Source organism: Aspergillus clavatus, genomic scaffold, assembly GCF_000002715.2.
Source record: "Aspergillus clavatus NRRL 1 1099423829792 genomic scaffold, whole genome shotgun sequence".
Lineage (NCBI taxonomy): Eukaryota > Fungi > Ascomycota > Eurotiomycetes > Eurotiales > Aspergillaceae > Aspergillus > Aspergillus clavatus.
This window is the reverse complement of record NW_001517107.1, coordinates 424,920-447,255: the sequence shown is the minus strand read 5'-3', so window position 1 is coordinate 447,255 and position 22,336 is coordinate 424,920. Positions and strand designations below refer to the sequence as shown.

Here is a 22,336-nt window from a genome sequence, read left to right as displayed (position 1 = left end):
AAACGCAAAACAAAATTGCATTATCATACCCTCATTCTATTCGTAATTCCGTCTCGTCGTATCCGCATACTCTATCTCCACTTTCCTTGACTGTACAGTCTGTAATGATCCAAGACCGCCCCATTCTACGGACAATATTCAACATCCCCCACCCCCCCCTTCCACTCATAGTGCACCACATCCACAATGCGTCTCAACTGGGCCGGCTGCAGCAACGCGCGCGTCACATCCGCCAACCAACCGACATGCGAATCCGCCGACATCCGCGCCAGGCCATACATCTGGTCGAGCATGGCTCTCCTGCGGCGCAGATCGGGCTTCCACTCGCCCAGGGTCCCGAACGGCTCCAGCAGCGCCAGCAAGCGCGCATACAGCGCCCCGTCCTCCACCGACTTGTAGCGACAGGCCGGCGAGCCACGCACCGGCACCACGCCGCCCACCAGCTCAAACAGCTTATGATGCGACGCCATGACGGCCCAGTTGCAGAACGCCATGACGACCAGCGCGCCCAGCTTGCCCTCGGCCATCACCCCGCAGACGGCGGTGAGGAGGCGGGTCAGCAGGCCGTCGAGGTAGGCGCAGGCGCTGGTGGTGGCGGGAAAGCCGCGGAGGACGACGTTCTCGCGCTGGCGGCGCATGGCGTCGCTGCGGAGGTCGACGAGGTCGTTGATGAGCGTGCAGGCCTCGGAGAGCCGCATGTAGGCTGGTTCGGAGAGCTGGGCGCCCGTGACCAGCGATGCGGGGAGCACGCCGTGGAAGATGGCGATGTCGACGTGGCGGTGGACGGTGACGCCGGTCATGCGGCTGCCGTGGATGGCGGGGGGCAGGCGGTTGCGGGCGTGGTCGCGGTGGTAGCCGAGGACGCGGAATTGAATGATTGCCGCGGCGAGCGTGTTGAACTGCCAGTCCGTGAGGGTGCCGGCGAGGTGGCACATTTTGAGGAAGGCCGTGGCTGCGGCGCCGGTGCGCTGGAGTCGGGCGAGCGTGGTTGGGGACGCGGCGTCGGCGTAGTCGCCGATGAGGATGTCGTTGCCGGAGTCGGCGATGGCGGCAAGCAGGCCGCGGTCGAGCGCGGACGCGCCGCAGGCCATGGCGAAGAGGTGCTTGGCGTCGGCGCAGAGCTTGATGCCCTCGAAGGTCGGGAAGAGGGTGTTGTGGAGGCGCGGGTCCGAGTCGGTTTCCTTGCTGGGACGGCGGTCTGGCGCGGTGATCGCGGGGATGGGCTGGTTGGTGCAGCTGCGCGGAGCGGGCTGGGCGTCTGCGTTGGCGAGGACGAGCTCGTTGACTGCCGCGGCGAGCTTGGGTGCAGTGAAGATCGCGCCGTTGCGGCTGGACCATTCGGTCTGTCTGGTAGCGACGTCGTGCTGCGCGGAGAGCATGGCGGCGATGGCGCTGCAGGATGTCTGCTTGAGCACGGCGTCGACAGTCATGCCATCCGGGACGGGGTAGAGGCCGTTGCAGGAGCATTCGGTTTGCGGGTTGTATGCCTGCGAGAGGATGTTGGTTTCTGCACAGGAGGGCGGCACATCGCCGCCGAGGGTGATGTTTCCGCTGGCGACGTGGCTCTGGAACGACTGCACGATGGACTTGAGCAGCTCAATGTCAAGCAGATTGTGGAGCTTCCAGTCGTGGAAGAACTGGCCCAGCTCCTCGACTGTCCATTTGGGAGGGGGCAGAGCCGTTTCGTTCTTGCTCGAGAGCCAGATGCCCACCCACGCGTGGTAGATATGGAGTCTGAGATCCGAGAGGGGGGAGATCCTGTACTTCAGCATGATCTCGTCGTCTTTACCGACCTCTGGCTTGCTGAGGAGAGGAGCCATGTTGCAGTGGCTGTCTTGAGTTCTTGTTTTGAGTTCTTGTCTTGCACTGTTGAGGTCGTTGGTATGAGAACGATGCAGAGGAGATGGAATGAGGAGAATGGAAAAGGAGACAACATCTACAGAAATTTAACGGATAGAAGAGATGACACGTACTGATGGACTACTCAGACCGCAATTGAGCACCCTCATGCTACCAGTGAATGCATTGTCAATACTCACCTTTGATCGTCCGGATTATTCCTTTGTCGACTCTGCACCAACTCACCCTGTAGCCAACCAGATGACATATACTGTGACTATACTGACCCGTATCCTTCCGCCATTCACTCAGGTAGACCCTCCAGACCAAAGTGTCTCATACTACACCTGCACAGTGTCTGCACGAGCCAGGCAAACTGAGGTATTTAATCTCTTCAGGGCTTGAGTCTGGGGGCCTGGGCACGAACCATTCACCCAAGTGCCAGCAAGATTTCCGGCATGACCCACAATTCTGGAAACTCCCGTGTTGCTTTATCCATTCTAACCTGTCTCATTGGTCGCAAAAGAACTGTGCAAGGTTGATCGACACGATGGCGTGGCTCCCATATGGTCTTCCCCGATGCCGAACTGGTGATTGACCAAGTTTTAGGTCAGGGCGGAGCTAAGAATGCGGTTTGTCTTTTTTGTCGCCAATAGGGAGGGGAACACGGTGTCTTCAGCCTGCTCTGAGACCGTGGATTGAGATTGGATTTATTGATCAATTGAAAGACCGGGTAATGCCGAGGACTGACCGACAATAGAGAGATGATATCAGGTTGTATGGGAGCCATGGGTTCAGCACTCTGGTGATTCTGAAGCTATCCAGGATTATTATGATCGTGAGAAGAGTCTGTAGAGTATGTCTGAATCATCGGTAGCTTCTTAGTCTTAGAGGATAACCGTAAATGCATATGAAAGAAGAGGGGTGTGGGTATGGAAGGAGGACAGAGGTCAATGGATGGCCTCACTTCTCACAGCTTCCCTACCCAACACTTCCAGGAATATGTCTGTTTCCACAACACCACTCTCAACAGTCCACTCTGCTCAGTCTCTTCCTGCTCTTCCATCTCTGCTAGTATTCAACATCACGACAATTCTCTCACAGCCAAGTTGTGTCAGAAGTCATATGCCCAGCTAGAGTTCTTTTCCTGACCTCTTTTACTCCTGAGCGGCACATCATCTCGCAAGTCATAATGGAGGCAACCTACATACTGGACCCGCGGGGAGACGTGATGTTCCTGTTTCCCAAGCCAGGCTCCAGTGTGTCTCTTTCTGATACAGAACTTTACTTCAACTGCTAACCACCTGTGTCTTCCAGAGAAAGGTACTCCGAGAAAGAGTGCAGCAAGCACTGCTGGCGGATCCGACGCGATGGCCATCGACACAGACGAGAGTAATGTCCCCGCGACTTTGAATACTCCTGATTCTGATTCCCACGAACAAGCGCGCTCTGCCTCTGCGGTTGCCGCCGTCAAAGTCGAGGAAAGCCGGACAAGAGTGCATTCGCATGCGCGTCTTCTCGAAACATCTCGCCCTTAGCTCTCCCGTTTTCAAAACCATGTTCAACGATGGTTGGAATGAGTCAGAGACTGTCTATACGAAAGGCTTTGCGGAGATCCCAATGGACTTGTGGGATTTGGACGCAATGTTAATCCTGATGAATATCGTCCACGGCTGTGCGCTAGAGGTTCCCCGAAAAGTCGAGCTCAGCACTCTGACCCATATCGCCGAGATCGCCAATTTCTATTCCTGCCAGAGGCCAGTGCATGTCATGATGAATAATTGGATTGACTGTCTGTCGCCCCGGGAAGAAATTCCCGTCGGAGACGCTGTAAATTGGATATTTATTGCAAGGGTCTTCCGGGAGCCAGATCTCTTCTATGCTGCTACGAAGGTCGCTCTCACGGAGAGCCAGGGCAGAATCTACTCTAGCTTGCCCATGCCTTCTATAATCATCAGCACGTACTATCTTTCTTTCTACAGCCTGGAATCTCAAATAACTCGGAGTGCAGATCAACTCAACATCCGCTGTGAAAAAAAATTGAGACAATTGATATCCGAAATCAAGGACTTGTATGATACACTGACTGCTGAAGAGAATAATTGCTGCTCTGAATGCATCTCGCTGCAACTCGGTGCACTGATCAAGGGCTTGAAGATCGCCGGTCTCGAGTTTCCTTTCCCTGATGAGCCATATGAAGGGTTCAGTCTTGAATTCGTGGACGGTCTTCTACGGAGATCGAAAGCACACAGGGAAATGGCACCATCTGGGATCGTAGCAGAAAACGTAAAATACGGCATGACTGTGATCTGTTGAGTGTTTTGGAACCGATTTTGCGGACCTTCGAAGGAGACATGGGGGGTCTTGACTTGTGGGACTTTGATATTTTCTTCGTGGAGACTTGAAGGGGAAGGCTTAATTAATGTGGACCAACTCTGGTGCATTGTTTATGCAGTACTTTGTACTTTCCCATGCCATGAATAGGTCTCTGCCATGGGGTTTCTTCTTCAATGTCAAATCTGCAGTGCAGACAACAAGCTTTCTAACCATCTGTAAACTCCTGTACATGAGACGGTCAACTCGATGGATGGCAGTTTGAGACTTGCGACAGGCACTTTATGATAAAAGTTTGCTAAATAGTAAAACAAAGACCCTGTCTCTTGAGTCTTTATGTAACATTGTTTTTCCAACCCTCTGATTGTACTGTCTTAAGATGACTGGTAGAGCTATACCTATAATGCCATACCAGTGTGCGCTCTGGACTTCTGGCTAATCTCTCACATCTCCATGGTTTCTAGGCTCATTAGATTCAGTTCTTCGCAAGTTGCCGCTGTCTGTGAAATGGGACCACAGAAACAGAATCAACATACTCATATAGCTTTGTATATCACGAGCTCGATCCTGATGGCAACGTCATTCTCGTCTTTACAATCGCAGAACGCGCCCCCGATGCTGAACATGAACACACAAAGACTGGAGCCTCGACATCACCAAGTGGAGACAGTAGTACACCAAGAAATACTTATGAGTCGCCAGCCCCCGGTTCAGCGAATGAGCCACAAGACACGGAGTCCAAGAATGAACCAAGAAGAGTCCGGCTCTCCTCAAAGCATCGTACTCTGGTATCTCCTGTTTTCCGAAGAATGTTCAACGGTCCCTGGAAGGAGGCCCAGAATCTCGCGGCTGGAGGCTGTGCTCAAGTGCAAATGTATTGCTGGGATGCCGTGGCTATCCTGATCCTGATGAATATCATCCACAGCCGCAGTCGACAAGTGCCCCGATAAGTCTCCTTTCGAATATTAGTGGAAATGGCAGTTCTAGATCAAATGCCACGAGGTTGTAGATTGGTTGTCCAGCCTTCGGACTAAGAAGTTGCGTGGGAAACTGTGTGGTCCATTTGACGGCCAGATTGTCTCTTGGATCTTCATTTCTTGGGTATTCTGTCAGTCTGATTCTTTCAAGAAGGCCACAAATACTGCTACAATGGGAAGTAAAGAGAGAATTCAAGCTGCAGGTTTACCAATTCCGCGACGGATACTTGGTACGTACTCACTAAACTCGCGGATATAACTTGTTGCGCTGACGTGTGCACAGAGGAAATTGAGCAACGGCGCCAACGCGGTATAACTACTACGTTGGACTCTGTCGACAAGGTTATGTGCGAACTTCGAGATGGAGAGCAGAGATGCTCCGCCTGGGTCAGCTGGTGAAACAATTCTACGCCGGCGGGCAGCTGCCACCTCTTCCTGCTGCATCAGTTCCTGATATTAGCCTCATCGCACTACAACATATCCTCAGTAAGACAGAAGACCTCTTGCGGCCTACCGTACAAGGGGTGGGCTCGCCCTGTCATAGCAATCGCCACAGAACCTTGCATAGTTGCAGTGTAAGTCCTCTGCTTAATGGAAAGTGCAAAAGATTTGAGTGCATTTGATAGAGGACTGGAGCTGAAGGACTTTGAGGAGTAGCAATAATTATCTATTTGACAAGAAATACACATATGAAGATGTAGGCAGTTGTAAAGATCTACTGCACATTAACCCAGCATGTGTTTGATGGCTATTCCATGGAAAAGCCTCTCCTTACTATTACTCTGTTTGAAACGCATGTTTCGCCTTATTCGAGGACGTGAGAATATTCTATCCAAAGGGGCCTATACATCTCAACAGCTGATGCATCCGTCAGATCTCCTTCTGCTCGCGCCTTGCTCTCGTTTTCCAGTTCATCCTTACTTGGACCTCAAACCTAACACACTTTACAGTAACTCAGCACCCAAGTTCTCTTTTGCCCCTACGGTCCACCCTCTGTACGTATCTAGGGGAGTCTGAAAAGAATTCTTATAGTGAGAAATCTTCTCCACCTGGATTCAATACTAATATCAAAGCATAACATAGACTACTACGCGTATCCATCTCACCAAGCCAATACTCTCCCAAAGCACAAGCTCCTCACAACACGTCATCCCCTCCATTGATACGATCATCGATTCTCCAAATGAAACCAACCTAACACAAATTCGATCCTGACGGGGACGCTATCCTCCTCTTTACGGCACCAGAACAAAACTCGAGCGTTCCAAAGACAGACGCCGAGGCTAAACCAGCAATTGAGCTGCCATTCAATGACGGAAACACATACACCGAACACAGGGAGATCCACGACAAAAGTTAGAGCGCGGTCATAAAAAACCCAGCGTCTTCTAAGAACGAGGTGGCTCGCATGAGGGTTTCTTCCAGGATCATATTGAGGGATGCTCCTATCGAAGAAGCTTGACCATTGTAATAAGATAGACCGCGTGTCCCAGAAGTCGATACTCCTTGATGTAGTATGTTGAGAGGGAACAGAATTCCAGTGATGGATACCTGCTACTACGCTACAGTCTACCCAGGAGCACTTCATCTAGCAGAGTAGCATTCATCTCGTAGACCTCCGGCCGGATACATATCCTCATAATAAACGTGAATACCTGCCCGACGTCTCCCCATCCCGCGTCTCCCCCCAAGAACCAACGTCATCAATCTCTCGCACTGCGCGCCAAATCCATTCCGATCTTGCCTAACAAGATCTCGTACCCGACTCTGACTTGAAAATGAGCTTCAAGTCTCCCCAGATTGCCTAGTGAATCGCGTACCTGTAAATCCAGGGCTCTACGCCGCAAGATCACAAGGCAAGGCACCACAGCAGTATCCATGATGAGCATCAAGCGCGCCCTCGAAGTCGATGTTATGGCAGCCATTGCTAGTTCTCCAAAGCTGAGCATTGAAGGTGTAGGTGCCCTTGCTTGTCTCCGTGAACCTGTACGAAGTGAAGATAAGATCAGGTACTGATTGTCCTGGCGCAAAGACACTGTGGGACGGGCACTCACTGGACCGTGCAGTGGTTAGAGGCACAAGCGTCCCATCCGCCGTGGACGTAGGCGCGATACGTGGAGCCGGTGTTGTAGTCCTTCAGGTAGACGTATTTGTACGAACCGCCTTCGTTTCCAAGCCAGTCAGAGGTGTCCATCTGGCCCCAGAAAGCAGCGGCTTGGCCAACAAAGGCGGCGGCAGTGAGGAGAACGGGGAACTTCATTTTGCTTCGGGGGTGGATGGTCTGGTGGATGTGGGTTGAAAGATGTGGATGACTGGGTATGCGAAACTGCGGAGGGCAGGCCGTATTTATATCCTTGTTCCTGGCTTAAGTCCGGGGCGAGTGAGGCTATCTTCGAGATACGTCACTTGCACATGCGCCTCCCATCTTTGCAAAGGATGAATGCTACCATCCGGATAATCTGACAGCCTAGACGCTCAGCCGCGAAGACCTAACCCGTATGATGTCCGGAGTGTTTCTTCAGCTGAAGCCGTTTGATGTGCTGGGTTTCGCTTAGCTTGCGGTAAGGTGACTTCGCTTCGAGATCGGGCTGTTCTTCACAGCATTAGTGCTCCTGGAGGCTCGAATGTGCTCAAAACATGGCCAATCTGTGCAGTGTCCATGGATTAGAGCATCGAGAGCTAAGGCTTAGCGTCGGGAGAGCATGGTACCGAATGATATGGGATGGGCTGTCAACAGCTAATTTCTGACAGGCTTCGTTAAAAAACCTAAAAGAGTAGCATCCTTGACTCAAGACAGGATACTGGTCACACCCACAGGATCGAAGCACGGAGACTGGGGCAAGAATTGCCCACTGGGCTCAAGCAATGACTTAGCCGAGTTCCCCTGCATGCATAAGCCTCTTCTAGTGGAGCGACCAGTGGGCAAAAAAAGGTACGATTTGAGATACGATACGGCCAATAGAGACAGACCGGTGTTTGCATAAAAAGTGCAGGCCAGTCAATCGTGAGCGATGTCATCCTTTCTCGTAGGGCTGAAGATGTGAAGATTGTCGTCGCCAGAGTCAAGTCTCAGCCCTCCATGTGCTATGATGACAGCCTACATCATGTCATACACCGTGTCTCTGCTGATCCAGGACCAAAGGATGACTCTGTATCTTTGTAAGCATCCAGCTCAAATCGGGCATTTGCAAGCTCGCCAGCAGCATCACCTGAATCCGTGGTTGACTCCGGAACTCGTCCGCAAAGATCCCATAACGATCCATCTGATAAAGCAAAATCCATCCACGATCTGATAGACTTGTGATGGGGGATTTCGTATCTCCGTGCTCCAATAGCCCCATTAGCCTGTCACCCCGTCAGCAAAGCGGACTTTAACTGGACCAACCCAATAATTCCACCGCAGCGGTGGAGCCTTTCATATATGCACAAGCGGACAAGCGTGCGGACTTCTTCTACACTAAATCCAGCCACAATGGAAAGTACCAACAAGGTCTCCAAATCCCGATCTAAGGAGCAACGCCAGCGGCGCATTCTGGCCTTTCTAGAATCTTATCAGACTACTACTTCATTAGGCAATAGCCTTCATATGAGGTCGTCCCGAGTCAAGGGATTCATTCCCACTAGACTCGCCCATTGAAACCGGGGACCATCTGCGGAGCTCACGGCCACGCCTCTGATGCCATTGTATACAAAGATTAACGCAAATAAGCGAGGAGCTTAGACCGGTATTGGTCCCAATGGGCCGTGACTGTCATACAATCCCCTTCCCCCTCCCCATGCCTCTCCCCCTTCCCATTGATCTCCTCGGAAATGCAGGGCGTAGACCGGCTGAAAGTCCGTCACTAAGATGACCCACGGGTTTCACCGCACGACGGGACTATGGGCATTCTTCACTGACTACCCTGCACATCGGCTGGGTGGGGGGACCTTTTACCTAATCGAGCTTAGCAACCCTGTTTCTATTTTCCCTCCCTAGGGACGGGATGGGGTGGAGTGAGGTATATCCTAAAGAGCCATGATTGCACATTGAGTATTTGGAAGAATGATGCACTGGCGCGCATGCCGATGAAGGGGACCTCGTCGGGGTTCATGATGTCGTCCAGATTGTAGGCTGCTGAATACTTTCATCTGCAGAGCGGTGCCCGACAGATGGATCCAAATTCAGCCACGTGCCTGTGACAGGAATAGCATCATATTTCCCCCAGGGGCTATAAATGGGACAGGCGTCCGCACATACCTCCGCCATAATATACATATTCGCGACGTGGGACGGTATGGCGGAGACACTCGCAGTACGCCAACAGGCACTAACCGCCTGTTTCTCGTGTCGGACGAAGAAGCGGAAATGTGATCGAAGGATGCCAGCTTGCTCGAGATGCGTGCGGTGAGTCGAGGTTCCCCGGTGTCGGTCATGGTTGGCTAAAGGGTTGTAGAGGCCAGCAGCACTGCCAATATGATTTCCCGGTTTACCGTATGGAGCATGGATTGTCGGAGTCGGATGAGGGCGGGTATGTCCGTCGATGTTCTCCTTTTTCTTCATGCACTGATGGGGGGTCTGCATAGTGACAGCCAGCATCGTCCTGGGTACCCATATCAATCCACTAACTCCCGGAAATCCTGCAAGAGATGCAGGGCTGGGAAGCGATTCTGCAGTCGGGAGTACCCGAGCTGCGCACGATGTACACGGTAGGGAGACATTGCAGCCTGCACCAGCAGTCCCTTGAATCCACCCAACTAAGCCAAGTAGGATAGGTGTATCGTGCTTCTATACCTTGCCGACCTCGCTATACTGGCCACAGACCCTGACATCATCCGTATCGACTCCTGCGACTCCAACACACCACGACCTAAACGACAGCGACTATTCGCAACTGTCTCCGTCCAGCGTGGTGGACCTCGACCCCTCAACACACTGTCGTGATAGTCTGTTTCCGCCACACCTTCAGAGAGAAACACCGAAGCCCCCAGCGCCTGCCGATAGATTACCCCCCACATCCTTCCAAGAAACTCACATGAACACCTCGTTAGTCGAAAACTGGATTCACTCCGCGCATATCTCCCCTCCTTCATTCCCCACCAGCCTCACCTCAGACCAAGAACATCCGCAACCCGCCAACGAACCCACCCACCCCCCTTCAACAACAGAAGACTACGAGACCCTCCTGATCGAACGAAACGCCATCCTCTCGCTGAAAGAGTTCCTCCATACATGCCGCCCAGAGGACGCTACAGACCAGATCATCCTCGACGCCTTTGTGCTGGCATGGCCCCCGGATACAAGTTCAGGTACCCCCTTACCCACGTCGCACCTACAATGGCCGATGCCACTACAGCGCGTTGAAGTGATGGAGGCACACATCCACGGACTAAGATACCTAGTCGAGGCACGAGGAGGACTGGATAAGCTGGAGATGCTCGGGCTGGCGGAGGGGTTATCAACGTATGCCACTTCCCAGGGGAACCTTTCCGCAACGGCTACTAACAGCGGCGCTAGGTTCGATCTGGTGACTGCGAGCAGGAATCTCGCGAAGCCGCACTGGCCAGTCAAGACCTCGTTGGACCCGAACGAAATCACGCGCTTCCTGGACCGCTTCTCCCCTGTGCTAGACACAGGGAGTGATCATCTCTTCGCGGCAGTGCAGGCTTCATTCAACCCCGCTGCTGCGTTGGTTTTCGATACATTGCGCCGATACATTGTTCTGCTGCAAGAGTATGCGCAGGGCCACCTCAAAGGGTTAGATATGGCGTATCTCCTCGGCTCGCGGAACATCATCCACCACCGCGCTCTGTCGCTTCCTGCAACCCACGACCCGCCCCGCCGACGGGTCAACGAGCCGTTCAGACTAGCAGTGACAGCATTCAGTCTGCTCGTTGTGTTCCCTACGCCGTTGATGGCGCGGCCCTATCCCCGATTAGCGGAGTCACTACGGGGCGAGCTGGGTTCGGTCGAAGAGTGCTATCAAGACTGGATTGGCATGCCGGAGGTGCTGGTTTGGGTCCTGGTGTTGGGCGGTATGGCCGCCACGGGCACGCCGCAGCGGGCGTGGTATGCGGGCAAGCTGCGTTGGCTGGTCGCCATGCTCGGCATTGTGTCGTGGGAACAAATGAGACGAATTCTAAAGTCGGTGGTGTGGATGGAGAATCTGTGCGTCGACGAAGGGGTGGCCTTGTGGCAGGAAATCCAGGCGTGTTAGATGGGTATGCCAAGGGGCCAAGAAGTACGGCGCATAGCACACCACTCAAGTCTATGCTATATATCTATGTAATGAAATTCTCAAGTCTTATTGAGTCCGAAAGAAATGGGGTATCTCGGGTATTCAAAATTGATCAGCCAGGCCGCGCTCGTTCTCATTCGCCAGCCTCTCCTCCGTGAACCGCCACCACCACTCGTGCATGGGGTCCAGGCTGGCTTTCCGCGGCTTGGTCATTCCTTGCCCCTCGGCCGCCTTATCGATTTCGTCCCACGGCTTCGGACTCAGGATGTAGTGGACATTCTTGACCTTCTCGTCTCGCCAGATTGCATCGTGGACGCCCTTTCGCCGCAGTGTTTTGAGCGCGTTGTATACGTACGGGATGGCGAGCCAGCGGCCACGGAAGATATCGGAGAGAAGGTCCTGGTCGGGGAAGGTGTAGCTCAGCGTGGCGGGGGTATTCAGCTGGTCGATGATTTTGTCGTAGACGCCGCTAGACGGGTTGATGACGAGGATACCCGAGTTGCAGAGGCCGAGCCCGGTATCCGAGGGTGCGCCCGATGTTTGCGCCGCGTCCGGGGTGGAATGCTGCGTTGTGAATGCGCAGTTCGCTGGGATCCTGCGGTCCAGCTCGGTCAGCATGCGGTGGACTCCCTTGACGCGGGGTCCCAAATGCTATACCAGTCCTTGGGATAGTGTGGTTTCTTGAGCGGGTTGCACACGCAGGCGTGGCTGGCGGCAAACACTCTGTTCCCCGTCCCTCCCAGCTCTGGCGCATCCAGTTCAACATCCATCAACTCGTCCATATTCTGCAATACCAGCATATCTCCATCGAGCAGCACCACACGCTCATACTCGACCAGCGAGAAGGCAGCGAGTTTCGTCCACGTATCGTAGAAGCGGGGGTCATTGGTATACTCTTTCGGTAACGACGGGAGCAAATGCGGAACGCGCTGCTTCAGCAGCCCCCGGGCCTCGAGAGCAGCATGGCCCTCGTCCGGAAAAGAGTCAGTGTACAAAACGATGAGCGGGTATCTCGACCCCGTCTTGCGAAGCGAGTACTCAAGCGTGAAGAGACCAGGAAGATAATTCGTATTTGTGATCAGAGTAGCCCACACTACCTGGGAATTAGCAGCGTGCCAATGCGCCCATCCAGCATTCCGGCTCATGAATCATGGAGACAGCGGGGTACCTTTTGTGGCGTCAGTCGCACGGGTGGTGCTGTGCTTGCTGTGCATGATCACAGAGTGACCGTAGAGGTGAGAGACAGAATTTCAGGGCGACTCTCGCGAGAACTGGGGAATGTACCACTACCTTTGCTTACACCGAGCACTGGGGGGGGGGGGGGTTCAATAAATTGGGCCAGGGATCGGAGCGGAAAAACCTGGAGATAAGGGGGCTACTGCGATCCGATCGTCATCGCCGATTGATTGACCAGTCAGATTGCAGAGAGATAACGCCATATCAGATGAGAAGATCATCGATCAGGGGAATCGCAGCCTGTTTGCACTCTTTGTGCTGTTTGCATTACCAACAATCTGCACTGTCTTGGCCTCAGGCCTCAGGCATGCATTTCTAGCTCTTTCTACTCCCATCCGCTGCCTCAGGCAATACTATATACGTGACGAGTGACTCTGCAGCCCTTCACGGTTCTCTGGATGATCAAGATATATACGCTCCCTCTATTCAAAAGATCCAACATGACAGCCTGGAACCTCAGCCCTGATAAGTACAGGTGCTAGATGCTGAAGTGCAAGTCACAAGAAATAATTACAACCAATCAGATAATAAAACCAGACCTGAAACCATAAACTCCAATCTGTTCCACTGGGGAGATATAGAAAAGGAAGATCACTGAAATGTTAAGGAGCAACAATATTTCAAAGAACAAAGAATGAATGACTGACTCCTTGTTACACAAGGGCTGAGTTCATCAAATCTGGCAACTTCCCTTCCCTATATTTGGGTGTCTCTGGTGGCAACTCATCAATTTGCATACAAGCAGCTCCAGAAGGATGTAGGTAGATCTCCCTGATCAAACTTACTTTACATTTCCAACTATATACCAACACATTACCGATCTAACTTTGGTCCATCTCATGGAGTACAAAATTCATTAAAGAGACATTCCAACAGTGGACGAACGAGGAGGAGACCCTGCCTTATTGGGAGAACTACCGAGCGTTGTAAGTCCACGATCGTCAGCCTGTCCTGCATAACTTACCCCGTTGAAGTCTGACGCGATGCGCGGCACAGCGGTTGGTAGAATAGTCTGGTCCAGCGCGATTACTACATTGTTCAGTCGCGCGCTCGAAGATCAGGTTTAGTGAACGTACGCAACAGGGCCAGTAGCATTGCTGCGAATGCGACGGATAACTTCTTGCCTGTCAGCAGATGGATTTCGTCCACGCTCGATGTTATCGCGATCGGTGCACCGTTTGCGCTTTCGAGCTCAGAGTGTTGGGGACTTAGCATCGTGGGCCATCGTGGCTTACGGGTAGGCGTGCTCGCGGGAGATGAACGTGGATAAGACCAAAGCGCGAAAGGTGTCGAGTTTCGAGGAAAGAGAAGTGTCAACACAACATGATAGATAGGAATGCGATGAAGCACCAACGGGCTTATGAAACCCACATTGCGGAGCACATCTAAGTGGACGCCGGCTGAGGGGTCAAAGCCAACAAAGAAGCGGGCCGTGCTGGGAGGCTGCGAGGCTGGGCATTGCAGTGAGCGTTATCAACGAGGCAGTGCGCAAGGTGGCAGAGGGGCGAGTTCCTCCATTTGTGCCCGTAAGACAGTGACTGAACCCGCATCAGGTACGGCTTCAAGAAGGCTTATAGGGCTCTCGACGTTCACGCGTCTCGTCGATTCCAAGGATGACGCCAACTTGCTTTCTGCAATCCAGACCTGCTGTGGCGGAACGACTTCCAACACATCGCTTCAGTCAGAGCATCTTCAAGGAATCGTTTCAAGCGGTGCACAAGTCCGTATCTTAGTTTAGGCACTCTGGCCCGCGTCTGACCATGCGCAGCTCATGACAGGGGGGACACCGAGACAGCAAGCCAACGCCTAGGAGTACTCCTATACGGGAGTATCTATAGTAGAAATTATAGCTTTTAGAAATCTAAAAGCTTTATAAATTATAACAACAGAGGAACAAACTTCAGGAAGTACTTATACAAGTACTAGTTAGGATAGTTAGCTCTTACTACCTATAAAGAAAACTAGTATGATAGTATCTAGATCTAGCTCTCATTGAGTTAAACTTAGAGTAGTATTTAACCTCTAATCATATAACTTACTATATACTATACTATTATTATAAGCTATGAGCCTGGGAGTCTTCTATAGAAGCTGATCTAGGATTCTAGGTAGAACCGTAGAGTTAATAGGTGATAGGAAATAGATATAATTTTTATATAGGTGAGTAGCCCTAGATCCTATCTATCTAGTGATATATATTATATCCATATCTATTCAAATAGGGAGGATTAGAAGGGTGATGGTAAGAGATAGATATCTCCCAATTCCCAGCGCATATTCCGTTCTATAGGCAGTCAAGGGCTCAAAGCGTAGATAGACTTCAACCACACCAATCTACTTCTAGTGCTATGGGCCACAAATACGAGGTTTAGACCAGCCTGACTCAGTCGCGGGAAGATTTCCAGTCGTTTATCCAATGGCCTGTCTGCCACCAAGTTATCCAAGAGATTAGACTCGCTTTAGCCTGGCTGGCACCCGCAAATACGACGTCCCACCTCCCTTCCACAAGCAGTATCCAGGGTCCCGGCTATATAAACAACCACTCTACTCGGTCCCAATGTTCCAACAAATGCAAATCCAAAAACATTATGGCGCGAATTTCTTTCCTCGCCCTGGCTTCGGTCATCATCCTAAACACCTCAGCGACCAGTCTCGAGCGCGATACCCTCAAACCCTTCCTGACCGCCCGCTTCTCACCTTCAGGCAACGAGTCAGTCTCACAAGCATTCGAGAATGATCTGGTCCCACGATACCTGAGCTGCACAGGAGGCGCTCATCTTTGTCGTGCCGGCCAATGCTGCCTGTACTCTTGCTGCTCGGATGGAAGCTGCTGTGGCGCCGGGGAGCTGTGTTATAACGATAAGAAGCCGTCAAAGGGACCAACGTATTGCTGCGCAATGTACACCGAGAAGCAATGTGACACGGGGTGTGTGCCTATGCAGTCGGAATGCTGTGGTAATGGATACTATGTATGTTTGCCGAGGACTGGGCCGATGTTCAAAATCTAATGATCGCAGTGCGAGTATGGTTACAAGTGTACTCAAGGCGGTTGTGTAAGTAGCTCCAATAGGTGAGAAGGTCGGGAGGTTTATTGACGATTTCAGTGCCGATGGGGCCGGACGTGTCGTGGAGGCTACGGTGGCACGGACAGCGACGACGACGATGATGATCATGAGACCACGACGGAGCGTACGACAAGGACATATTCACCTGAGACCGAATCAGGCTCCTCATCGACATCCACATCGACATCCACATCTAGAGAATCTTACACTATCACAGAGACGAAGAGCGGCAGACGCTCGACATCGACAGATTCCAGTGAGATCACTACCTCCTCGTCATCTTCCAGCGATGCATCAGAATCAACGTCATCATCCAGGACAACATCGACGACAAGATTTACTGGTGTTGCGACTGCTCTTGCAGCGCCAAATCCTCATAGCCAAGCAGGAGACTCCGCCGCGAGCTCCCATTCAACCAGTCTGAACACCAGATTTATAGTAATACTGGCCGGAATATTGGGTTACTTGAGACTATAGCCTTTGGGTTCATCCCAAATTACAGGCGTCCTGTGATGAGGAACGTGATTGAATCGCGTTTGGTAGCATTTCTCCTTCTTCAGCAGTGCATCGACCCTACAGCAGCGCAGATCACGACTGGAAAAAAAAAAAAAAAAAAAGCAAAGCTGGGGATCTCCGGTGATATTGAGTTGATCGCCGCCAAATTTGCCTCAATCTGAGGCCAATAAAGGCCAATAAAGGATGCGCCCCTTACATTTGCAATTACCGAATGCCAAATATCGTGGACTATTGACTCTCGACTCTGGAATATAAATATGTCCCCGGTTCAGGGCTTCGGCAAGCATCAGATTCGCATATCAGAACAATATCCTGAGCAGTCAATCTTCCAGTAAGAGCCTTCTTCTCAAGAACCAAGATCTTTATCTAACTGTATAGACACCATGCAATTCAGCTATATCCTCTCGCTTCTTGGCCTCACAGCCGTGGCCTTGGCCCAATGTAAGCCAATTCTCTGGGTATTCCGCTTTTATTGGTTGCCATACTCATACTACAATAGATGACGCCCCCTGCGGAAGCGCAAAGACATGCCAGGCCAACTGCCCAAACAAAGACTTCATCCCCATAATCGACCAGTGCGAACTGGTGAACGGACAGCCAGACTGCTATGTGAACTTCTACTGTGCTTAAATACCCAAGATCAATCAACCAAGATGTGGAGATTGTGCTGCCAATAACCCAATCCAAATCACCAAATGCGAATGGGAGAGACTACCTAGCGATTGCGCAATCGGCCAAGAAGGGACCAACCCCACTTATACTGCATGTTTATTATTGCTTGTAGTCTCCAGCTTGAGTCCATATTCATGTTTTCATCAACTTCAACCCTCCATATTTCACTGGAAATATTAAAAATCAAACCATGACGTACCCCTTTGACTCCGTGCTGGTCACCCCAGCCCAGCTCCACGCCGCCGTAACAAACCCACCACCCCGGCGCATCATCCCCGTCGCCGCCGGACGACTCGCAGCCCATGCGCAATCCTACCAAACCCACCACATCCCAGGCTCCGTGTCCGTCCCCTTCTATTCTCAATTCCTATCACATAACTAACAACCACCCCCAACAGCTTCTTCGACATGGACCTCATCCGCGACACCACCTCGCCATACCCACAAATGCTCCCCAGCGCCGCCGACTTCGCATCGCACATCCGCGCCCTGGGCATCCAGAAAGACGACATCCTCGTCCTCTACGACGCCGTTGACGTCGGCATCTACAGCTCGCCGCGCGCCGCGTGGATGTTCCGCGTCTTCGGGCACGAGCGCGTGCACGTGCTCAACAATTTCCGCGTCTATGTCACGCAGGGCTTCCCCGTTGCAACGGGGGAGTTCCCGCCCCCTTCCCAGCGCCAACCCCCGCCTTCACCGCCAGAGGACGAGTATGCCGATGCCGCCTCGGGGCTGGAGAAGGGGAGCGTGATTTTGTTCGAGGAGCTGCGGGATGTGGTTCTGCGGGGGGGCCGCGAGTACCAGATCATCGACGTGCGGATCCGCGGGCGGTTTTCGGGCGCGCAGCCGGAGATATACCCCGAGTTGAGCTCGGGGCATATGCCCGGGGCGATCAATGTGCCGCTGGCGGCGATGCTGGATGGGGAGTCGAGTGAGTTTTTGCCGCGGGAGCGGCTGCGCGAGGTGTTTGAAGGGGCGGGCGTGGATGGGACGAGGCCGATGGTGCTGACGTGTAACTCTGGGGTGACGGCTACGGCGCTGGACTTGGCGCTGGGGGAGCTGGGGTATAAGAACCATCGGCGGATATATGATGGGAGCTGGATGGAGTGGGCGAGGCGGGTGGATGGTCCGGGGTTGATTGTGAAAGATGTTTGAATTGGTTTATAAGAGATAGATACCATATAGAGGATGATAGATTTATTCAATGTTTTGCATCCACCCGCGGAGCAGCGCGGCCACTTTGTCGCTGTTCTGCTCGAGGAAGACCATATGCCCGTTTCCGTGGATCCCTACCTCTCCCAGCTGGAGATGGTCTACCTGGACCCCAGCCTGCCGCAGGAACCACACAGTGCACCAATCATAAGCCACATGATACGACGCCTCCGTGGTGACCATCAACGTCGGTATGCGAGCCAGGTTGGCCAGCTGCCGCGGCGGGGGGTCATCAGCCTGGAGAACACATTCAGCGACCGCGCTCGAGTTCGATGGAATCGTCTGTTTCGCGAAATCGACAGCCGGATCAGCCACAGTCGGGGCGTAGGCGATGGGGGTATCCGTCAGGCCATAGCGACGCGCAAGCCCATTTCCAAATAGCGCATCGTTGAATGGTGGACCAGTGGGCTCGATGGAAACCATGGCATGTACAAGATCCGGTCTTGCATCTGCAATACCCCACGCCATCAGTCCGCCCTGCGAGTGCGCCAGAATCACGACCGGCCTGCCAATGACGTCCAGCAACGCAGCACCTGCTAGCTGCATCGTCCGCTGCTGCGTCTCGCCATCCGCGAGGGACGGGACAGTCGACGCGTAATATGCATCGAAGACCTGATCGCCCATGACGCCTTCCCCTGGCCACTGGGTGTGTTTTCCGGCCTGCGGCCACAGGTTGTATCGTTCCGGCGCAGTGAAGTAGCGTTGCAGATGCTCGGTGCTGTATTTTGTCAGGTTCCCAGTGCCGGGAAGCCAGGGGCTGCGGCCGCGGAAAGTCAGGTCGAGGAGATAGCATTCGTAGCCGTGGGAGAGGAAGTAGGACGCCCATCCTTCTCCGCCATCGGGTTTGTTGAGCCAGTTCTGCGCGTGTTAGTAGCGAAGTGTGTGTCGGGTAGGGCCACATACTGTTGCCGTTTGGTCTGCGCCGTGGATTAATACGATGGGATGTGGTTTGGTAGGGCCGTTGACTGGAGTCAGTCGCTCGACGTACATTTGGCCGGTGAGAATGTGCTCTCCATCGCTGTTAAGGGTGTACTGTCCCCCGACATAGAGGTAGGATCTGCGATGGGGGGTTCCGAATGCCGCTGAAAGAAACGAAATTACTATCAATAGAGCGTGTATGGGTGCCATGTTAATGGAATGATTTATCTGCTCAACGGGAACGAGGAAGGGTGAAGTCTGAATATGCCTCTCCCACCTGCAGAAAGATAGGCATTATTGCTGCAGCAACAGCAGGGGATCGACATGTCATATCATATATACCAGCTGCATCTATAGGCACAGTTGGTCCGCCAACATATAGTCTACTCGGTAATGCTCAATCCTGATTGCCATACCTTGCTAAACTCTCTTCATACTCCTTCAGCATCTTCTCAGCATTGAGAATTGACTCCTCGTAGCGGTCGATTTCCTTCTCCGCCAACTTTTGTGCCTGTACAGCCTCGTCTGGCAGTCGACCAGCCCAATCCTTCGGAAGCCAGATCCTCCTGTATGGTCGCAACTACCTCTTTAAAGACGTTGATGCTAGTCACTGTCTCCCTTCTCCCGAGCGAGGCTATCCCTGTAGCCGACGTGAAGGTCTTTCCCGGACACAGTCGTTCTGCATCAACCTTAGTAGCCTCATACGCCTGCTGATAGATGGCAGCTTTTCTCTTTGCATGCTTCAGGTCAACCTGGAAGCTTTTCGCTCGGTCGGGATCCGAATTGGTCGACTCTTCTGCCCATCTTTGGTTATTCTCCACGCTCTCCTGTTTCCGCTTAGATTCGTGCCGTAGCATCTCCATTTCCCAGAGAGGAAGATCCCGAGTCTTCTGGCACACGCTTCCAGGACACAATCTGTCCGCAGCTTCCTGTGCTTTGAGCCGTTCCCGCACGTTCTTCGCTTCGGTCTTTTCCTCGATCCACAGCTTGAACTGGACCGCCCATTTCTCGTCTTAGGACTTGGCCATCTCCAGTTCTGCTTGCAACCGAGCCACTCGGTCATTGCCATACTGCTGCCAGCTGGTGTAGATTTGGAGCAGGAGGTCGGCGACCTCGTGGAGACGCGCTTTTTGCTCTGCTGGGATTGTTTGATTTTTTTCATTTTTCGTTTACTTCAGCGTTCTTGCATGCAGATGGTTGGATGTCTTCGTGTTTATATCATTATACATAGTATGTATCGCTGTCCGCCAGGGACCAAATCCTAGGCATCAGGGCCTACGATCCGCTGCTGCCTCGTCGTTCACGAATCAGCGGTTCCTGACTCAGTGGGATTCAGCTACCCGAATGTCTCAATGGTTAATTAATTCTCAGGAACTGTCAAATGTCGTACCTGTATTCAAATAGACACTGTGTGATGGCAACTGCTTCAGATATATATACTCGAAGGGAGCTCTGAGAAACTACATATCCCCGTTCTCTTTATCAGCCATCCTATTCATCATCCTTCGATCTCTCAAAACCACTGTGGCGATGCAACCAGGCTAAATGGAGTGCGTCAATGCTTATCCCAGCTAGGCATTAATCTCACCTCCACCCTTTATATCTAACAAACCAGCCGTCTGAATCAGAGTTCCAACGTCAACTACAAATTACAACCACAAAGTCTAACCGATGGGCGGCTCAAGAGGAAAATCTCACGGATGCGGGACCTGCCGGGCCCGAAAGATCGCGGTAAGTTCAACGCGAGGATGGCGATGGAATACTCATAGTATCGTAGTGCGGACGCGAAAGACCAAGCTGCACACAGTGCATCAAGGCTCGCCGATTCTGCACCGGCTACCACCGCGAGGTGGGCTTTATCCTGGTTCAACCAGGCACAAAGGCATCTCGCAGAGACGCGAATGTCCACGCGACTCCCGAGACAGGGCCGAGTTTCGACATTATCCGGAGTAGCCATATGCGCCAGTCATTTCTGGAGCAGTTTGTCGGTCGCTGTCTTCCACATCCTCATCTCATCAACGCGCCGAAAAAACCCTGGCTGCTTCTCCTGCCGAACCTGCCCATGAGGACGAAGGCGCTGGAGTTTTCAGCCCTGGCCCTTTCCTGTGCGGGCTTGGGCCGGAAAGCCAAGGACCAATCTCTGCTCCACCAGAGTTTGAGGTCATACACAAGGGGGCTCCGCGAGCTCCAAGCAGCGCTATGGGATCAGAGGCTGATGCACGATGATGAAACGCTGGCGGCGTGTCTGGTTCTGAGTCTGTATGAGGTCATAGAGTGTCCGGATAGGGGATGCGCGGCGTATATCAGCCATTGCAAGGGATTCGTCTCCTTGATCAAGGCCCGGGGGATGGATGCGCATACGGCTGGGATCGGTCATGAATTGTTTCTGGGAGTGAGATTTCCGGGGGTATGCGATTTTTACTGCCGGCTACTATGAGGATTTTTCGCTGACATTCCTAGATCCTCGACGCTCTTGGTCATCGCGTGCCGAACTATCTATGCGACCGCGCGTGGTGCTTGAATCCATGGTCAACAAGATCGAAGAAAAGCGTGGATCGTATCGCGGACTGTCTTGCTGGGGTCCCGTTCATTCTCCAACGGCTTGATCGCCTAGATTCTCTAGATCAGATGGAGAACGTCGCTATGACCCGCCAACTGATCGAGGAGGCCTACGCAATTGATCGAGCCCTACAAGACGTCTACAGCAACTTCCAGCTTGAAGTACCGGGTCTTTCCTACTGGCCAGTGCTCTCTCAAAGTTTTACCGGCAATGAGACGAATGGGGCGGTGTTTCCGGTTGTCTACCACTTCCCTAATCTGAAGACTGCCTCTTTCTTGATGCTATACTGGGCCTCCAGAGCGCTGCTGTGGTCTTGCATCAGCAACTTGAACGACATCATCCGAAAGCAGACGACACAATTCACGATCGATGCAGATCAGCTGTCCCTGGATGGCCACAAGACTTATACAACCATGGCGCGGAATGTCTGCCAGTCGTTGGAGTACTGCCTGCAGGAAGAATTGTCACTCCTCGGAATGTTCGTAGCCTCTACCCCCATTGCCATTGTCACACGGGCGGTCCAGAATCGCACTGAAGAGCGGGACGCAATCTGGTTGATCTATATACAGGAGAAGATGCGTCAGGGACTGCAATTATGGCAATATATTTGATTGTCCAAATATGCGTCATCGATACGGTGATTGGGAATCCGGGAGAGCATCTGCACAGCCTCCCCCCCTAATCCCCTTGAGGCGCAGTCGGCATGAACCCGAGAGCAGAGGCAGAACGCTGGTCCCGTTGGTGGTGTTTCGGAATGGGAAAGAAGCCTTGACTGCCTTAAGCTCCCTGAGG

General features: G+C 52.7%; 13 protein-coding genes across 13 annotated transcripts, besides 3 other annotated features; 8 read left to right on the top strand and 5 right to left on the bottom strand.

Annotated features, from left to right (window-relative positions):
- Positions 1 to 125: 125 nt before the first annotated feature.
- Positions 126 to 1,820, bottom strand: ACLA_044140 (uncharacterized protein; the record flags this gene model as incomplete). The annotated part of the gene is made up of 1 exon (XM_001275119.1): positions 126 to 1,820. The coding sequence occupies one exon, from the start codon at positions 1,818 to 1,820 to the stop codon at positions 126 to 128; it is 1,695 nt and encodes a 564-aa protein (XP_001275120.1).
- Positions 1,821 to 1,836: 16 nt separating this feature from the next.
- Positions 1,837 to 1,860: a microsatellite.
- A 1,171-nt stretch (positions 1,861 to 3,031) lies between these two features.
- Positions 3,032 to 3,377, top strand: ACLA_044130 (uncharacterized protein; the record flags this gene model as incomplete). Its single annotated transcript, XM_001275118.1, has 2 exons — positions 3,032 to 3,098; positions 3,184 to 3,377. 2 exons carry the CDS (start codon positions 3,032 to 3,034, stop codon positions 3,375 to 3,377), a joined length of 261 nt encoding a protein of 86 aa, XP_001275119.1.
- Positions 3,378 to 3,396: 19 nt separating this feature from the next.
- On the top strand, positions 3,397 to 4,155 carry ACLA_044120 (uncharacterized protein; the record flags this gene model as incomplete). Its single annotated transcript, XM_001275117.1, has 1 exon — positions 3,397 to 4,155. The coding sequence occupies one exon, from the start codon at positions 3,397 to 3,399 to the stop codon at positions 4,153 to 4,155; it is 759 nt and encodes a 252-aa protein (XP_001275118.1).
- A 421-nt stretch (positions 4,156 to 4,576) lies between these two features.
- On the top strand, positions 4,577 to 5,123 carry ACLA_044110 (uncharacterized protein; the record flags this gene model as incomplete). Its single annotated transcript, XM_001275116.1, has 2 exons — positions 4,577 to 4,587; positions 4,718 to 5,123. The coding sequence occupies 2 exons, from the start codon at positions 4,577 to 4,579 to the stop codon at positions 5,121 to 5,123; spliced, it is 417 nt and encodes a 138-aa protein (XP_001275117.1).
- A 1,863-nt stretch (positions 5,124 to 6,986) lies between these two features.
- ACLA_044100 (uncharacterized protein) lies at positions 6,987 to 7,410 on the bottom strand (the record flags this gene model as incomplete). The annotated part of the gene is made up of 2 exons (XM_001275115.1): positions 6,987 to 7,134; positions 7,205 to 7,410. 2 exons carry the CDS (start codon positions 7,408 to 7,410, stop codon positions 6,987 to 6,989), a joined length of 354 nt encoding a protein of 117 aa, XP_001275116.1.
- Positions 7,411 to 8,909: 1,499 nt separating this feature from the next.
- Positions 8,910 to 8,944: a microsatellite.
- An 832-nt stretch (positions 8,945 to 9,776) lies between these two features.
- ACLA_044090 (uncharacterized protein) lies at positions 9,777 to 11,344 on the top strand (the record flags this gene model as incomplete). Its single annotated transcript, XM_001275114.1, has 2 exons — positions 9,777 to 9,836; positions 9,950 to 11,344. The coding sequence occupies 2 exons, from the start codon at positions 9,777 to 9,779 to the stop codon at positions 11,342 to 11,344; spliced, it is 1,455 nt and encodes a 484-aa protein (XP_001275115.1).
- A 123-nt stretch (positions 11,345 to 11,467) lies between these two features.
- On the bottom strand, positions 11,468 to 12,579 carry ACLA_044080 (glycosyltransferase family 8 protein; the record flags this gene model as incomplete). Its single annotated transcript, XM_001275113.1, has 3 exons — positions 11,468 to 11,960; positions 12,023 to 12,458; positions 12,534 to 12,579. The coding sequence occupies 3 exons, from the start codon at positions 12,577 to 12,579 to the stop codon at positions 11,468 to 11,470; spliced, it is 975 nt and encodes a 324-aa protein (XP_001275114.1).
- A 2,610-nt stretch (positions 12,580 to 15,189) lies between these two features.
- Positions 15,190 to 16,143, top strand: ACLA_044070 (uncharacterized protein; the record flags this gene model as incomplete). The annotated part of the gene is made up of 2 exons (XM_001275112.1): positions 15,190 to 15,570; positions 15,706 to 16,143. The coding sequence occupies 2 exons, from the start codon at positions 15,190 to 15,192 to the stop codon at positions 16,141 to 16,143; spliced, it is 819 nt and encodes a 272-aa protein (XP_001275113.1).
- Positions 15,834 to 15,860: a microsatellite.
- A 422-nt stretch (positions 16,144 to 16,565) lies between the features above and the next one.
- Positions 16,566 to 16,812, top strand: ACLA_044060 (uncharacterized protein; the record flags this gene model as incomplete). The annotated part of the gene is made up of 2 exons (XM_001275111.1): positions 16,566 to 16,623; positions 16,682 to 16,812. The coding sequence occupies 2 exons, from the start codon at positions 16,566 to 16,568 to the stop codon at positions 16,810 to 16,812; spliced, it is 189 nt and encodes a 62-aa protein (XP_001275112.1).
- Positions 16,813 to 17,044: 232 nt separating this feature from the next.
- Positions 17,045 to 18,009, top strand: ACLA_044050 (sulfurtransferase; the record flags this gene model as incomplete). Its single annotated transcript, XM_001275110.1, has 2 exons — positions 17,045 to 17,196; positions 17,253 to 18,009. The coding sequence occupies 2 exons, from the start codon at positions 17,045 to 17,047 to the stop codon at positions 18,007 to 18,009; spliced, it is 909 nt and encodes a 302-aa protein (XP_001275111.1).
- Positions 18,010 to 18,051: 42 nt separating this feature from the next.
- Positions 18,052 to 19,194, bottom strand: ACLA_044040 (alpha/beta hydrolase; the record flags this gene model as incomplete). Its single annotated transcript, XM_001275109.1, has 2 exons — positions 18,052 to 18,924; positions 18,970 to 19,194. 2 exons carry the CDS (start codon positions 19,192 to 19,194, stop codon positions 18,052 to 18,054), a joined length of 1,098 nt encoding a protein of 365 aa, XP_001275110.1.
- Positions 19,195 to 19,381: 187 nt separating this feature from the next.
- ACLA_044030 (uncharacterized protein) lies at positions 19,382 to 20,146 on the bottom strand (the record flags this gene model as incomplete). The annotated part of the gene is made up of 3 exons (XM_001275108.1): positions 19,382 to 19,495; positions 19,569 to 19,996; positions 20,056 to 20,146. The coding sequence occupies 3 exons, from the start codon at positions 20,144 to 20,146 to the stop codon at positions 19,382 to 19,384; spliced, it is 633 nt and encodes a 210-aa protein (XP_001275109.1).
- A 509-nt stretch (positions 20,147 to 20,655) lies between these two features.
- On the top strand, positions 20,656 to 22,155 carry ACLA_044020 (Zn(II)2Cys6 transcription factor; the record flags this gene model as incomplete). The annotated part of the gene is made up of 3 exons (XM_001275107.1): positions 20,656 to 20,715; positions 20,762 to 21,391; positions 21,445 to 22,155. The coding sequence occupies 3 exons, from the start codon at positions 20,656 to 20,658 to the stop codon at positions 22,153 to 22,155; spliced, it is 1,401 nt and encodes a 466-aa protein (XP_001275108.1).
- Positions 22,156 to 22,336: the final 181 nt, after the last annotated feature.